Below are 14,933 nucleotides of genomic sequence, written 5' to 3' on the forward strand. Positions count from 1 at the left end.
ATCATCATCATCATTATCAGTGGGTATTTTACAAAGAATGACTGAATTTGTTTCGATTTTTTTTTTGAAAAATTTTTTTCGAATAAATTCGACGCCCATGCGTATTTCGAAAATTGTTTTTTTTTTAAATTCTATGAAAAAAAACCTTGAATTTCGAATGTTTTTTTTTGCTTAATTGTGCGTTTTTTTTGTGCGATCAACTGGATGAATGAATAGAATTTTTTTTTTCGTTTCAATTTATTTATAGAAAAAAAATGTATTTGTCATTGTCATCATCGTGTGACAACAACAACATGAACATGAACATGAACATGAACATTTATATTCATTCATTGTCATTCGAAACATCTGCTCAATCTATATCTATATTATTATAGAATTTTTTTCGTGTTCAAGAACAAAATTCCCTTTATTCAACCTAAAAAAAAGAAGACAATCGATTGTGTGAATGAATGGAATAATCAATATTCTTGGCACCTTGAAATGTCCAAAAAAACACCACCATCACCACAGCCATCACCATGATGATGATGATGATGAAAAGAAAAACCATATATTATCATCCATCATCATCGATGAATGATAAGAGAGAGAGAGAGAGAGAAAAAAAACATTTTTCAACTGATTAAAATTGAAGGGGTATTATTTATTTTTAGAGTGAAGTAGTAGTAAATGTAAAAGTTGAAAACAAAAATTTGGATTGTCCGTCGATCGATTGATCGAACAATCGCCGCCATCATCATCATCATCATCATCATTATTATTATTATTATCGAAGGAGCAATCGATAATCAAATCAAAATATTGATAGAAAGAAAGAAAGAAAAAAAAATTTCTATGCATGGAATCATTTTTTTTCGGATCGTGATCATCTCTCTCTCTCTCTCTTTCTATATATATTTCAGTCCGTCAATTTTCGATCAATTCAATTCAATTTCAGTTTGATTGATTTGATTGTATGTTTGCTGTGTATACAGTAAATAAATTCAATCAAAATTTTAATTCACAGAAAGAACATAAAATTATAATCAAATATATATAGTCTTCGTCCACAATCATCATTTCAAAATGGCACCTTTCAACAATTGTCCGAATTATTTTTTTGTCCTCTTTTTCTCTTTCATTTTTTCTTCAATAATTCAATACATACACAATTACAATCGTGTATATTTGAATGGACGACGGCCACGGCGACGACGACTATAACTTGCAGATATTTTGATTTTAGTATTGCTCATAATAATAATAATGTCGATCGTTGTTGTAGACATGGAAACCAGGAAAGAGAAAAAGAAATAGAAAAAAAAGAATACAGTAATGATGACGTTTTATCGATCGAAAAAAATATGAATGATAAATGATTAGATAATGGTGGAAAAGAAATTTATCTTGCCAAACACACACACAAAAAGTTGGTAAAAAAAAGAATGTTTGTTTGTTTGTTTGTGTGGAAAAAAAAATTCAAAAATTTTTTCTTTCCACTTTTATCGATTCAAGTGTCGATATAGCCGTCGCTTGGAAACAGGTGACAAAAAAAAAATGAAATGAAAACCAATCTGACAACAACAAAATAATAAAACAAAACATCATAAATTCTGCGGATTCTCCTTATTCTTCAATCTGAATTAGCCACCGAAAAAAAATGTACATAATTGGACAGCTTTATAATCTTCTATTGACAACAATCTATTTCTTTTTTCGTAAATTACTCAAAGGTTTTTTACGTAAAACAACTGGATTATGTGAATTGCAAAGAATTTGTTATTCGGCTGATTATTCGAATGCTTATCGATCAAAATCAGTGGGTATGTATGTGTAGTAATTGAATTTGATTGATATTAAATAATGTAATTCATTTAGAACAATCATTGAAGCTATCTAAATCACCAGTATTACAGAAAATTGATACCGAATTAACCGGTATTGCATTGGCTGATCAATTGGTTAATCGTTGGGAAATTGTTGAAAAAGCTGTAGAAGCCACATTGGTCACTAAATGTATCAACACCAATATTCATGTCGAGTATATGAGTAGAATTAATTAATCACAATTCAATTGATCTAATTTTGTTTTGTTTTTTAAATTTTACAGTTTCACTCAACCTTATCGAATTTGTTTGGTACAAATATATGGCTATCGGCAATTGATTGCACGATTAGATCGATTACGAGCCATCGCATTTGATTCGGATAATAAATCGCATAGAAAATTATTGGAAACATTATGGGAAAATCTATGTCCTGATCGTAAACTTGATGGATTGATCAGTAAACAATGGACCGAGATTGGTTTTCAAGGCAACGATCCTAGTACAGATTTTCGTGGTATGGGTCTATTATCGTTGGAGAATTTAGTGTTTTTTGCCACAGTATTTGGTGAATATGCACGAAATATTCTATCACATTCATTACATCCAACATATGGTTATCCATTTGCTGCTGTTGGTATAAATATCACTCATTTAGCGCTGAATCTATTACGTATGAATCATCTTCAAACACATTTATTCAATTCTGAAACCAGACTTTATGTGATTGAAGATTTTCATAAAATCTATGGTATGTATCATTAATTTTTTTCAGATAGATTAATTCTAATTCTAAATTCTTTACATGAAAACATATAAAAACAATTATTATTAGCCTATTTATTCGTTTCATTCGATAAACTTTGGATTCGTTCGAAACCAAGTTCAGTAATGGAATTTAGTCATATTCGAGATAAATTTGAAGCTGCCGTTATTGAAAAATTAAATGATGATCGTTCAATGTTTCATTGGGATCCATATTTGGAAACAATCTAGTCATATTATTGATATAAAAAAAATTATTATTTGTTGAATTTATTATCATCATCATCATCATTGTTATTGTTATTATTATTATTAATTGTAGTTTTTCTCATTCCATTATAATCAAATTCCGGTACCAATTCAATATAGGATTCTGGTTCAAAATAAGAGTATAATTTGAATAAAAAATGACAAACAATTGTTAGGAATAGAAAAAACATTCCGGTTGGAAAGTCAAAATTCCAAAATTTTTGTATCCTTTCATCAATTGTTTCGATTGGATCAGATTCCACTGATTCATAAACAAATGTTATTCGTTCCAATATATCATCCCATTGATAAAAATTTTTAACCATTTCATGTGATTTTTCTGGTGCAATAATTTTGCCGCGCTTTCTATCATTAATGGCACGAACCATACCATTATAAATACCTTCAACAGAAGGTTCAGCAAACCAGATTAATTCTTCAGGTAAAACTTCAGGAACGCCACCAACTTTTGTGCTTACAACTTGTAGTCCACAGGCAGTAGCTTCGATTATTGCAATACAAAAGGCTTCGGTTAATGAACAATTCAGGAATATATCACCTTGAACCATAACATCACGAACTTTTTCCGGATTTACATGACCAACTAATGTAACACGATTCTGTAATGAATGTCGTTCGATTACCTCCTCTAATACTATACGTTTTGGTCCTTCACCACCGATCAAAAATTTAATCGAAGGATATTGTCGACATATTTGTGGAATGACAGCAGCAAGTAAATCAATACCTTTACGATAAACTAATCGTGATAGTACAACGATAGTCACTATATATGAAATTGAAGTAAATTCATTAGGAATTTTCACCAGAGCCTCGCCCCCCAAAAAAAACAACAACTTACATTTATCACTTTTATTAATTTGATTAGCCGTCGATAATGGACGAAATACATCCGTATCCACTGGATGTGGTATCACAAATATTCGATTTGGATCAACACCTGCTCGTAGTGCTGTATTTTCTTTACTAAAGAAAAAAAAATGTCCATTATTTATGAGGATTAGATAAATTTGATGATTGAAACCGGCACTCACCCTGTATGAGAAACACAAATAACACGATTACATACTGAAAGCATCACTTTCAATAATTTATTCGTTATAATTGCACTTGAATCAGCAAAACCAAATAACGAATGATCAGTAAATACTGTTTTCAATCCTAATGTTTTTGCATGAAACATAACTTCATGTGCTAATGCAGAAAAAGCTGAATGGCCATGAACAATGTTGATTTGTTCACGTATAAGAATATAACGAACAATAGGAAAACTGGTGAATAATGTTGGCAATGTACATTGATTATAGATGACTAAAAATGGTAGATAATAAACTTTTAGGCCAGATGTCATATAACGAATACCGACACGATCATCATATGCATGCGTTATGACAATTACTTTATGTCCTTTTCGTAGAAATCGCTGTGATAATTGATAGACATGACTTTCGACACCACCGATGTTTGGATGGAAAAAATCCGATGCCATACTTGATAAAAATAAACCAACCAAAAAAAAAAAAATTTGAATTTATTTTCAAAATGAATAAAAATTTATCTTACCAAATTCGATACATGATGCATCATGATTAGATTGATGAGTATTATGACTTTTTGAATGGCTCCATCACGTGATTGTGTCCTAATTTTTTTTTTTTTTTTCTGGTGTACCTATTTGTTGAATATAGTCCATCAATATCAATCGATCGATCGATCGAAAATCAATAGCTGTAATTTTGAAATAATGTTTGCCAATAGAATAGCTATTGTAACTGGTGGTGGATCAGGAATTGGACGTGCTGTATGTAAATTATTGGCAAAAGAAAATGCTTCGGTTATTGTGGCCGATCGTAATGTAAAAAGTGCACAAGAAACAATTACATCGATGAATGGCGGACAACATGTAGCTGTCGAAGTGGATGTTGCAAAATTGGATTCAATCAAATCAATGTTTGAATCGGTGAACAAAACATATGGATCCGATGAGGTCGTAACTTTGTTAGTAAATTCAGCTGGTATCACAAAAGATGGATGGATGATCGATATGAAACCGGAAGATTTTGATCAAGTTTTAGATGTCAGTCTCAAGGGAACATTTTATACGACACAAATTGCATGTAAAACAATGATCGATAAAAAGAAAAATGATGGTGGATCTATTGTAAATTTTACCAGTGTTAGTGCCAAAATCGGTAATATGGGACAAGTAAATTATGTGGCTGCTAAAGCTGGTGTCGAAGGTTTAACACGTACAGTAGCACGAGAAATGGGTAAATATAATATTCGTTGTAATGCCGTTATACCTGGTTTCATTGATACACCAATAGTTGAAACTGTACCTGAACATATTATGCAAGGAATGTTATTGTTAACACCATTAGGTCGAATGGGAAAACCAGAAGAAGTGGCCGATGCGATAAAATTTTTACTTTCAAAAGAAAGTTCATATATTACCGGTGCTATGCTTCAGATTTCTGGTGGTCTTTTTATGTGAAATTTATTTGTTTTCGATACTATTTTTTTTTTTTTAATCATGTAGTTTTTTTCCATCATACAAATAATAAAATGATTCGAAATTCTTGACCCGAAATATATAACAAAAAAAAAATGAAAAATGAAATTGATGATGATCACGCATGCTCCTGCTCTCTATACCCGAAAAAAAATTCGATAGCTAAATCCTCATCATTTATAAACATCACCATTATCATCATTATTCTTTGTGGATAACATTCAACGACAAATTTTATCCATTTTTAAAAATTCTCAATGATCATGGACAAATGGTATTTTGTAATAATAAACAAAATTAAATCATCCAATTATTATTGTAATGAAATTCAACAAAATGATAATGTTTAAATGATATATATATTGGGAAAAAAAATCAAATTCGCTAATAAAAATGGCACATTCAAATTCGATGATTATATTTGCTTCAATATTATTCATATTATTATCCGGTGATGGATTATTACGACCACTAGATAATACAATATTTGTTCATGCATATTATTGCGATAATGATTATTGTAATTCCGAACAGGTAAGTAGTGTTTGTTTGATTCTATTACGAATTTGATTTTTTCATCTCTTCATTTTTTTTAAATTTTAGTTCTGTTGTGGTGAAAATATTTGCTGTGATTATGTTAATAATACAATCTGGCATTTCATCTGTTATCTCATATCGTTCATTGTATTTGCATTCATTTTATGGGGCATATTTCAATTAATAATGGGAATCATTTCCAATATGAAATATCCTAAGGAACGAACAAAAACTAACAACAACAACAACAACGACAACAACAACAAAGATGATGATGATGATGAAAATCGAAAATTTACGCTCATTTAGACTGATGACAATGATGGATGGATGAATTTTGTCAAATTTATAGAACAAAAAAAAAATTAATGCCAAAAAAAATGAAATTTTTTCTTTTCAACATTTATAGCTAATCTATATTAGTTTGAAGCTTGTCAAAACATTTTTGTTGAACAAATCCATACGTACAAATATTAATAACGAAAACCAACAACGTCGACAAGAATCGAACATTTGTTCAAAATACACACACACACACACACACACACATAAATATGTATTCTAATTCTATCTATTTCGCATTTCATTTTATCATCATATATAGCAGAAATGAATTGAATTTTAAACAACAACAACAACAACAACAAATTGGTCAAACATGATTGTGATATAGTTTTATATATTTATTCTTAATTATTATCAATTATCAATTATCGATTATTACTATTAATATGATGATGATTATATATAGTACAAATACAAATTATTGGAGAAAAAAATGGTGATTCAATTTAACTTTTTTTTTCTGTGTAAACAAAAAAGCAGAAAAAATTCTGACCAAATAAAAAGAACGTGAAAAAAAAAATTTATAATCGACGTTGATGATGATGATGATGATGATGATGAATAAAGTGGTGCATTTTTTTTTTTTTTTTTTTTTTGCTTATTTCTGGTGGTGCATCACAGTTATTATTATTGAACAATATAAATGTCGAACGCTTGTTTTTTTTACAAATATACTGTGTACATACGGTTTTTTTGTGTATTTACAAAAAAAAAAAAAAAAAAATGATCATCATCATCATCGATTATAAGTGTGTGCGATATGAAAAAAAAATCAAACAAATTTAACTCAAATGTTAACAAAACAATGACAAAAAAAAAGTTTCGAACCAATTATCATGTGGTGGTTGTTTTTGAATTTTCAAAATTCAATAAAAAAAACAACAAATGAAAAAAAAAGAAATTTTTTAGTGGATAAATCGTTTTTTTTTCTTTCTTTGTTCAGTGTGTGTAAGTGTATGTATGAGATAGAGATCGAATGAAAAAGATTCATAAACGATTCATTTCTTTTTCTTCCATTGAAAACTAATTTTTCGATTCGACATTCCTGGAGAATGATCAACGTTTGTCGTTTGTTGATGATATCCAGCTTGAATTCTTGATGGCACACCAGTCATCATCATTGACTCTTGTCTGTTCATTGTTTGTTGTGATTGATTCACAATTGGATTCTGTTGTTGATGATGATATTCCATTTGTGCTAATGCTGCCATTTGTTCTTGAGCTTTTTGTAAAAGTTCATCTTTAGACATTGAAGCAGCAACCGGTTGTGAAGAAACAGATTGACGTAAACGTGGATCATTGAATGAAACATTATTCTGTGGAATATTTTTTGCATCGACTAAAAGTGAAAAAAAAAACAAAAATTAATAAATAAACAATACGATAATCCTAAATATTACCATTTGATGAATCGATTAAATACGGAGTATTATTGTTTCCACCACCACCACCACCACCACCATCCATCATTATTCGTTGAGCATCGACAACTTGAGTGGTTTTCTCTTGAACATTTCGAAGTATATCTTTCAAATTATCCGGTAATTGAATATTTTTAATATTAGGAATAAGATTATCAAAAGATAAGGAAATTGAACTAGTAGAAGCTGGTATTATATTTGAAGGCATTGATGTCGTAGTCGCCGTAGTCGTTGTTGTTGTTGTTGTTGCTCTTTCAACATTTGTATGTGAAGAAACATTCTGTTCATTGTTGGTATTCTGTGTTTGTATAGTATGTTGAAGTTTATCTTCAACTTTTGCTTGTAATTTACATAATAATTTTCCCTGTAATTCTATATTTCCCGTTTCGACAATTGCATTCAATATTGATGCTGTCATTTCGATCGGATTTGAACTTGATGATACCTTTTCAATCATATCACTCAATTTTTCTTCATCATGATTAGATGATTTTGTTGATGATTTGAGATCATGTTTTGCATTTATTATTGACACTTTATTGTCTGATCGTTGATGATAATGATGTTGTTGTTGGCCAATTTTTTTCGTACCATCAGATATTTTTGGCGTTGAATGTAGTAATGGTGGTGGTGTATAAGAACCATCATCAGGATCAGTAAAAGGAGGAGTGGTGGTGGTGCTTGTTGTATTCGATGATAATGGTGGTGTATATGATCGTTCATTGACCGAAGGCTGATATACAACGATGATGATAATAAAAATTATTTTCAAATATTTGAACATATCTAATAATCACTTACCGAATCATTCTGTTGTGTTGATTGTGAAATATTTGATGGTAATTGACTGTTGTTATTGTTTGATTTACGACTTTTAATCAATATTCCCAACAGTAGATTTGGTCGATGATTTTTTCTTCCAATTTCTCCAATCAAATTGACTATTATGATAAAGAAATAGAGCAAATTATAATTTTATTCTGACCAGAAAATCAATTACTTACCAGAATTATTTGATGGAAGCAATATTTCTGGTATATCACTATTCTGTGACAATGGTAAAATGTAAAAATCTTTATAGCCATTGTTAGAATGTTTTATATAAACAACGCCCAATCGATTACGGGTAGTAAGATAATTAAAGAATGCATCATAACCAGTACGTTCTTCACGTGATGACCAAACAAATTTCATCAATACAATCTCTGAATGTTTGGAAATTTTCAATTTTTCAATATAATCCAACGCTTGTTCCGGTGCAATACGACCACAAACGGTAATCTGATCAACATAATCATGCTATTTGGGAAAAGTGAGAAAAAAAACCAATCAAATTATTGATTTAAAAAAAATAAGCCGAAATTATATTATAATTATAACATACTCTAAGATGATATTTGATTTCGTTAGCATTTCCAGTGATAACCTGTGCAGTTGCAACAAACCGGGCCACATCTTGCATAAAAATTGTTCCCTTCCAAACGGGTTTAGTAGTCTTATTGTTGTTGTTATTATTATTATTACTACTACCGTGTTCATTAGCGCTATGTTTATTGCCATTAGTTTCAGAATTTTTATCACGAGAAATTTCTTTAGATGATTGTTTTGTCAACGATTTTGTCTTATTCATATCATTTGTCGTAATAGATTTATCTTTATTATTATCATTATTATTAGATGATTGAGTATCAATACTGTTAATCGTTGACGATTGTTGAATTTCCATAAGAATCTTATCGGATAATTTTTTTTCCGCTTCTTTTAGAAATTCATTGAATGATTCATTTTCAACACGAACACGTTTTGGTTGTAAACGTTGTACAACAGTGGGTGATGTATCAATTTCTTGTTTAATTTTAGCAACGGGTGATGTAGGTGGCATCATTGCTGCTACTGTTGTTGTTGTATTCGAAATATTATCTTTTTCAAATGATGATGGCAATTTATTCGATTCAGTGGTAGAGTTTTGTATACAAATTTTACAATTACTAGAATACACATGTGTAGAATGTTGAGAAGTTGTATCCAGTAAATCCAAAACAGATGAATCATTGTTATCTTGTAATATTGTCGAATCTTTTACAGGTGATTCCAGTAAATTACTCATGTTCAATTCATTATCAGTTTGATTCGAATCATTTAATGTAGCTAAAAAAAAATTAGAAATGAATTTTAGGCAATCAAATCACAATCAAAAAAAAAAATTTACCTTTTTGATTATTGGCTATAATATCCGATGATGATGATGTAGGTAGATCCAATACAAGATCATTCTCAATAAATTCTTCACCTTTATGTGTTTTTTTAACAATCACCTGATTAGCCTGATCGAATGCATCTCTTGTTATTAATTGTATCATTGTTTTTTTCTCATGTTCACGCCAACGTGATAATTCAGCTGATGCCAATTCTTCGGGCGTCATATTTACTAAACGTTCAGGTGATACTTTGCCTAATAAAACTTTACGATATAATGTATTTTTTGTGTCACGTAAATTAAATATCAATGAACGAGATTTTGTCTGATATTTTGAATTGACAGCTTTAAACACTTTGAATAATTCATTTTCAATATGCAAAGAAAGTTTAGTTATCTCACTAAATGATGATATTGTTGCCTTTTCATCGATAGTCATTTCTTTATATCTAAATTTGGAATTTTGGAAAAAAGAATCATTAAATTCTACAAACATAATGATAAAAAACTGAATAATTTTTACCTAGATTTTAAAATTTCATTAATCGTATTTCGTACATATTGACGACGACTTTCATTTTTATTATCATTCGATGTATCCGATGAAATACTTGATGTACGTTCCAATCTATGAGTTGTCGATGATGATGATGATGATGATTGTTTAGTTTTATTATTACTTGATGTTGTTTCATTTAATGATGAAAATTTGCTTGTGGATAAAGATTTTGTCGGCGGTGATGATGATGATGATGATGTCGTTTTATTAGCAGCACTAGTTGTTGTTGTTGTTACACCACTATTCGAAGATTTTCGCAATGCACTTGGTTTATAAATCTCATATGTTTGATTCTTGAGAATAAAATCCAATACATCTTTGTCCTGTATGTTGTCTTTTCGATCATTATTTGATCGATCAATTAGAATTATTTTCAATGATGATGATTGTATAGGCATTGTTGTTGTTTTTTCTTTCATTCGTTTCAATGAACGTAATGTTTTCAACATTTCTGTTACATGTGTTTGTATACAATCTTGATTACAATAAATGGATTTCATATGCTGTTCATTTTTCTGTATATTAATTTTTGTTCCACCACAATGATTATTATTTGGACAGATAATATTATCATTCAATAATGATAACGATGACGATGTTGTTGACGATGATGATGTTGATGTTCGACGTGAATCAATGGTTGTTTTACGTTGTTGTTGTTGCTGCTGCTGTTGTTGTTGTTGTAGAATTGGTGATAATTGATTATTTGTATTATTTACAGCTATATTATTATTATTATTATTCGTAGCATTAGAGGCAGTAGTATTGATCGAGGTAGATGATGATGATGATAATGAACGCATTAAAACAGTAGATGGTTCCGCTTTAAATAAATCTTGTACAGATTGATCAATTGGATCAATTTTATGTTTCTTTTTATTCAAACTATTAATATTATTATCATTTGTTTGTTTGGATTGTTGTTGTTGTTGTTTGGTGAATACTTTAGAGAATTCAGTTTCAGAATTTAATGAATTTGTATTATTTGTAAATGATGTTGAACTATTCGATGTATCATGTTGGCCATTATCATTATTGTTAACGTGATGATCATCTTTCATTTCCAGTGTTGATTCCGGTACATGATTACTTGTTGTTGTTTGTTCATTATTAGATTTTAATTTTTCTCGTTTTTCATTCAAATCTTTTTTCGATGCTTTTATCAATTTTTTCAATCGTCGTTTTTCTTCCTCTTCTTTTTCTTTCATTGATTCAATCCTCGAACTATTTGATCGTGATATATGACGAGATTTTGTCGATTTCGTTTGCTGTTTTTCAGAACTATCATCACCATCATCGCCATCATCATCATCTTCATCATCATCGTGTGCAGATGAATGTTTCGATGATGAATCTTTACGTACACGTGGTTTTTTAGACAAATTTTTTCGTTTTTTCTCCAATCGTTTTTCCTTTTCCACACGTTCCAATGCTTTCTTTTCAGCAATTTTATGTACTTTTAATTCTTCTTTTGGTATGCCTTTATTGTTTAAATCTTCTCGACACGATGGACAATACCAATCTTCGCCTAATTTTTCCATTTTACGACCTATACAATGAACAGAAAATGAAATGATTATAGAGAAAAAAATGTCACTGAATGGCAATCAAAACAAACCTTGAACTTTTGTTACATTTACACATTTTCCATGAAACCATTCTTCACAAAGGTCACAGCCAATCATAAAACGATCATCGTATGGTTGTCGACAAATACACCTGCAAATGAATAAATGAAATGATTACAAAAAAAAATTTCAAACTTATGTAATAAAAACAAACCATAATTTTTCCGGATCATCATCTGAATCAAAATTTGAATCATTTTCTTCATTATTAGATGATTCACCATCATTATCATCAGCATCGATTTTGTCCGAAATACTTTCGTCATCCATTTCTTCATCATCTTTGACCGGAATATTTTCTTCTTTTTTAATTCTACTACTACTACTACTTTCCACAATAATCAATTTTGTTTTATTATCCGATTTTTTAGCCTTTTTAACCGGTGGTGGTTGCTGTTCATCACGTTTTGATTTTGAATCATCCTGTACATTGGTAATATTCAATCGGCCACCACTAAAATCCACCTCTAGTTCATCATTATCCCAACGTTTTGGTTTTTTACGTGTTCGTTGTACACGACCACTGGCCGATATGTTTGCTTCGGAATTCATACCGGAAGATAAGTCTGTTTCATTCATAATAATGCTATTGTCGGTTATTGCAGCTGCTGCTATCGAGATATTTTGAGAATTTTCCAATAAATTTTGTTTTTCGTTCGTTGTTGTTGTTGGTGCTGTTTTGGTTTCAACGTTGATTTTTCTTTCCTCCAGACACTTAACACCACCACTACCAACACCAACAGAAACAGAAATGTGATCAATTTGTTGTCGAAATTTTTTCTTTTTGTGTTTTTTATCTAGACGAAAAAAAATAGAAATATTAGCCAGCAATCATATTAACAATATAGTCTTACCTGAATTCTTTTTATTTTTCAACAATTTATTCTTGATACGATCTTTAACTTTTTTAAGTTTTTTACTCAATTTAAATGCCTTTTTTTCGAAATAATAATGAATCGATCAATCACAACAATCAATGATTTTTTTTTTGTAATACATACCTTTTTTGGTTTCGAATATGAATGTTCAATCAATGTAAATTGTTCGAATGATAAAGAATCATCGAAACGAAGTACATTTTCATCATTATCACCAATAAAAACACTGTTTAATTTATCAATTTTATTTGTTAACAATTCAGATTTAGAACGATTCATTCCAACAACAACTATCGGTGATGGCGATGATGATTTATTTAAACTTTTTTGTTGATCAATTGTTGTTGTTGTTGTTGATGATTTTAGGGCACTAAACATTGAAAATTTTTCATTATTCGATGATGGCAATGTTGTTGTTGTTGTTGTTGTTGCTGCTGCTGTTGAAGTATATGTCAATGAAGGTGATGATGATGATGATGATGATTCGGTGGACGACGTATGACGATTGATGATCGATGTTGATTGAATAAGCGCTGACTTTGTATTTCGATTATTATTTTTAATATTATGAAAATTATTACTATCAATTTTTTTTACATTTGTTTCGGTAAAATTTTCATCCGACATTTTAATTTATAGATTTGGTCGAGAAATTTGAAAAAAATTTTTTTTGTTTGTTTGTTTGTCATGTGAAGCAAACGGAAAAAAAACAGCAGAAAATGATTTGGATTTTTTTTTACAACAAATTGATTTAAACAAAACAAAAAAAAATGAATGAATGAATGAATGAATTGAAAAGTCAAGTAGCCAAGTAGCAAGGTTTTGTTTATTTATCAGGTCCACACAAGAATAATATTCCGAATCAAATCCGAATGGAATCATTAAGTTTTTTTTTCTAATGCAAGACCACCAAACAAAAATGGCTGTGTTTTATATATATATATTTCTCTTTAATAACCGAATATAAAAGAACACGTGTTTTTGTTTCGTCATATACACAATTTTTTTTTGTTTTTACATTTTACACACATAAAATAGACACAAAAAAATTTATGTAGAGAGAAAGAGAGAGAAAAGCCACAGCAATAATCATGAAATGATGATGAAATTTTTTATGTGTTTGATTAATTCTATAAAATGAAAAAACATTCGAAATGAAACAAAAAAAAAATCGGAATAAATAGTGATGATGTTTTTTTTTTCTACACACACAACAACAACAACAACAATGGTGTAGAATATAACATAAAAACGATCGGTTTTGAATAAACGAAAAAAAAAATCTTGATTTCATAGAATATTTTTTTTTCGATACAAGAATTTTTTTTTTTTTTGTTTGTTCGAATAATAAATTCTTTTCAGGTTCCTTTTGGTACATTGAATCGATTTGATTTTGATTCCGCCATTTTCACGCTCAATATACATACACACACAAATACATACTCAATACACACACACACACCAAGGAAAAGAAGCACACACACACACACACACAAGTTACTTTCACTCTCTCTTTCTCTTTCACTTTATGATATATTATCCTGTGCTGTCGCCTATAGGAGAGTCTGTGTGTGTGAAAAAAAAACTCACACACGCGATATTATTTTAACCCAATCATGGCAAATATGGTTGAAATAGACACAAACGAATTTTTTGAATTAAAACAAACAAAAAAAAAAATTTTAATCAAAAAAAAAAAAAAATGGAAATGGAAATGTTTTTTTCGTATAAACAACAATCGAAATGAAAACAAAACATGTGCATTGAAAAAAAAATTTAAAGAAAAAAAAATTGGTTAAAATTTCTCTCGTAACCAATCATCAAAATCAGATGATGTTTGTTCTACAGAACTGTCGACAATAATCGATGATTGTTTTGCGGTAAATTGATAATCATCGATTATAAAATCATTTAAACATTCTAAATCTAATATAGTGGATTGATTATTATCAATAAAATATGATGGTGATTGTGGTGGTGGTGGTGTTCCATTTTCAAAACTTTTCAAATGTT

The 14,933-nt window shown here is 29.6% G+C and overlaps 5 protein-coding genes across 5 annotated transcripts; 3 read left to right on the forward strand and 2 right to left on the reverse strand.

The window, feature by feature from the left end:
- The first annotated feature begins 1,470 nt into the window (after window positions 1-1,470).
- LOC124499310 (ELMO domain-containing protein 2) lies at window positions 1,471-3,017 on the forward strand. The gene is made up of 4 exons (XM_047063198.2): window positions 1,471-1,805; window positions 1,861-2,023; window positions 2,093-2,559; window positions 2,644-3,017. The coding sequence occupies exons 1-4, from the start codon at window positions 1,643-1,645 to the stop codon at window positions 2,802-2,804; spliced, it is 954 nt and encodes a 317-aa protein (XP_046919154.1). The 5' UTR covers window positions 1,471-1,642; the 3' UTR covers window positions 2,805-3,017.
- PIG-A (phosphatidylinositol glycan anchor biosynthesis class A) lies at window positions 2,810-5,456 on the reverse strand. The gene is made up of 4 exons (XM_047063197.2): window positions 4,407-5,456; window positions 3,878-4,333; window positions 3,685-3,809; window positions 2,810-3,609 (listed from the first exon to the last, which is right to left on the reverse strand). The coding sequence occupies exons 1-4, from the start codon at window positions 4,418-4,420 to the stop codon at window positions 2,831-2,833; spliced, it is 1,374 nt and encodes a 457-aa protein (XP_046919153.2). The 5' UTR covers window positions 4,421-5,456; the 3' UTR covers window positions 2,810-2,830.
- On the forward strand, window positions 4,462-5,419 carry LOC124499311 ((3R)-3-hydroxyacyl-CoA dehydrogenase). Its single transcript, XM_047063199.2, has one exon. It carries the CDS (start codon window positions 4,462-4,464, stop codon window positions 5,335-5,337), a length of 876 nt encoding a protein of 291 aa, XP_046919155.2. The 3' UTR covers window positions 5,338-5,419.
- A 71-nt stretch (window positions 5,457-5,527) lies between the features above and the next one.
- LOC124499733 (uncharacterized) lies at window positions 5,528-6,671 on the forward strand. Its single transcript, XM_047063685.2, has 2 exons — window positions 5,528-5,889; window positions 5,959-6,671. Exons 1-2 carry the CDS (start codon window positions 5,749-5,751, stop codon window positions 6,199-6,201), a joined length of 384 nt encoding a protein of 127 aa, XP_046919641.2. The 5' UTR covers window positions 5,528-5,748; the 3' UTR covers window positions 6,202-6,671.
- On the reverse strand, window positions 6,551-14,430 carry pps (protein partner of snf). The gene is made up of 11 exons (XM_075735797.1): window positions 13,044-14,430; window positions 12,897-12,975; window positions 12,197-12,839; window positions 12,033-12,133; window positions 10,379-11,963; window positions 9,868-10,304; window positions 9,043-9,806; window positions 8,663-8,957; window positions 8,460-8,599; window positions 7,638-8,391; window positions 6,551-7,576 (listed from the first exon to the last, which is right to left on the reverse strand). The coding sequence occupies exons 1-11, from the start codon at window positions 13,545-13,547 to the stop codon at window positions 7,236-7,238; spliced, it is 5,643 nt and encodes a 1,880-aa protein (XP_075591912.1). The 5' UTR covers window positions 13,548-14,430; the 3' UTR covers window positions 6,551-7,235.
- Between the last annotated feature and the right edge of the window lie 503 nt (window positions 14,431-14,933).

Source organism: Dermatophagoides farinae, chromosome 2 (assembly GCF_024713945.1).
Source record: "Dermatophagoides farinae isolate YC_2012a chromosome 2, ASM2471394v1, whole genome shotgun sequence".
NCBI lineage: Eukaryota > Metazoa > Arthropoda > Arachnida > Sarcoptiformes > Pyroglyphidae > Dermatophagoides > Dermatophagoides farinae.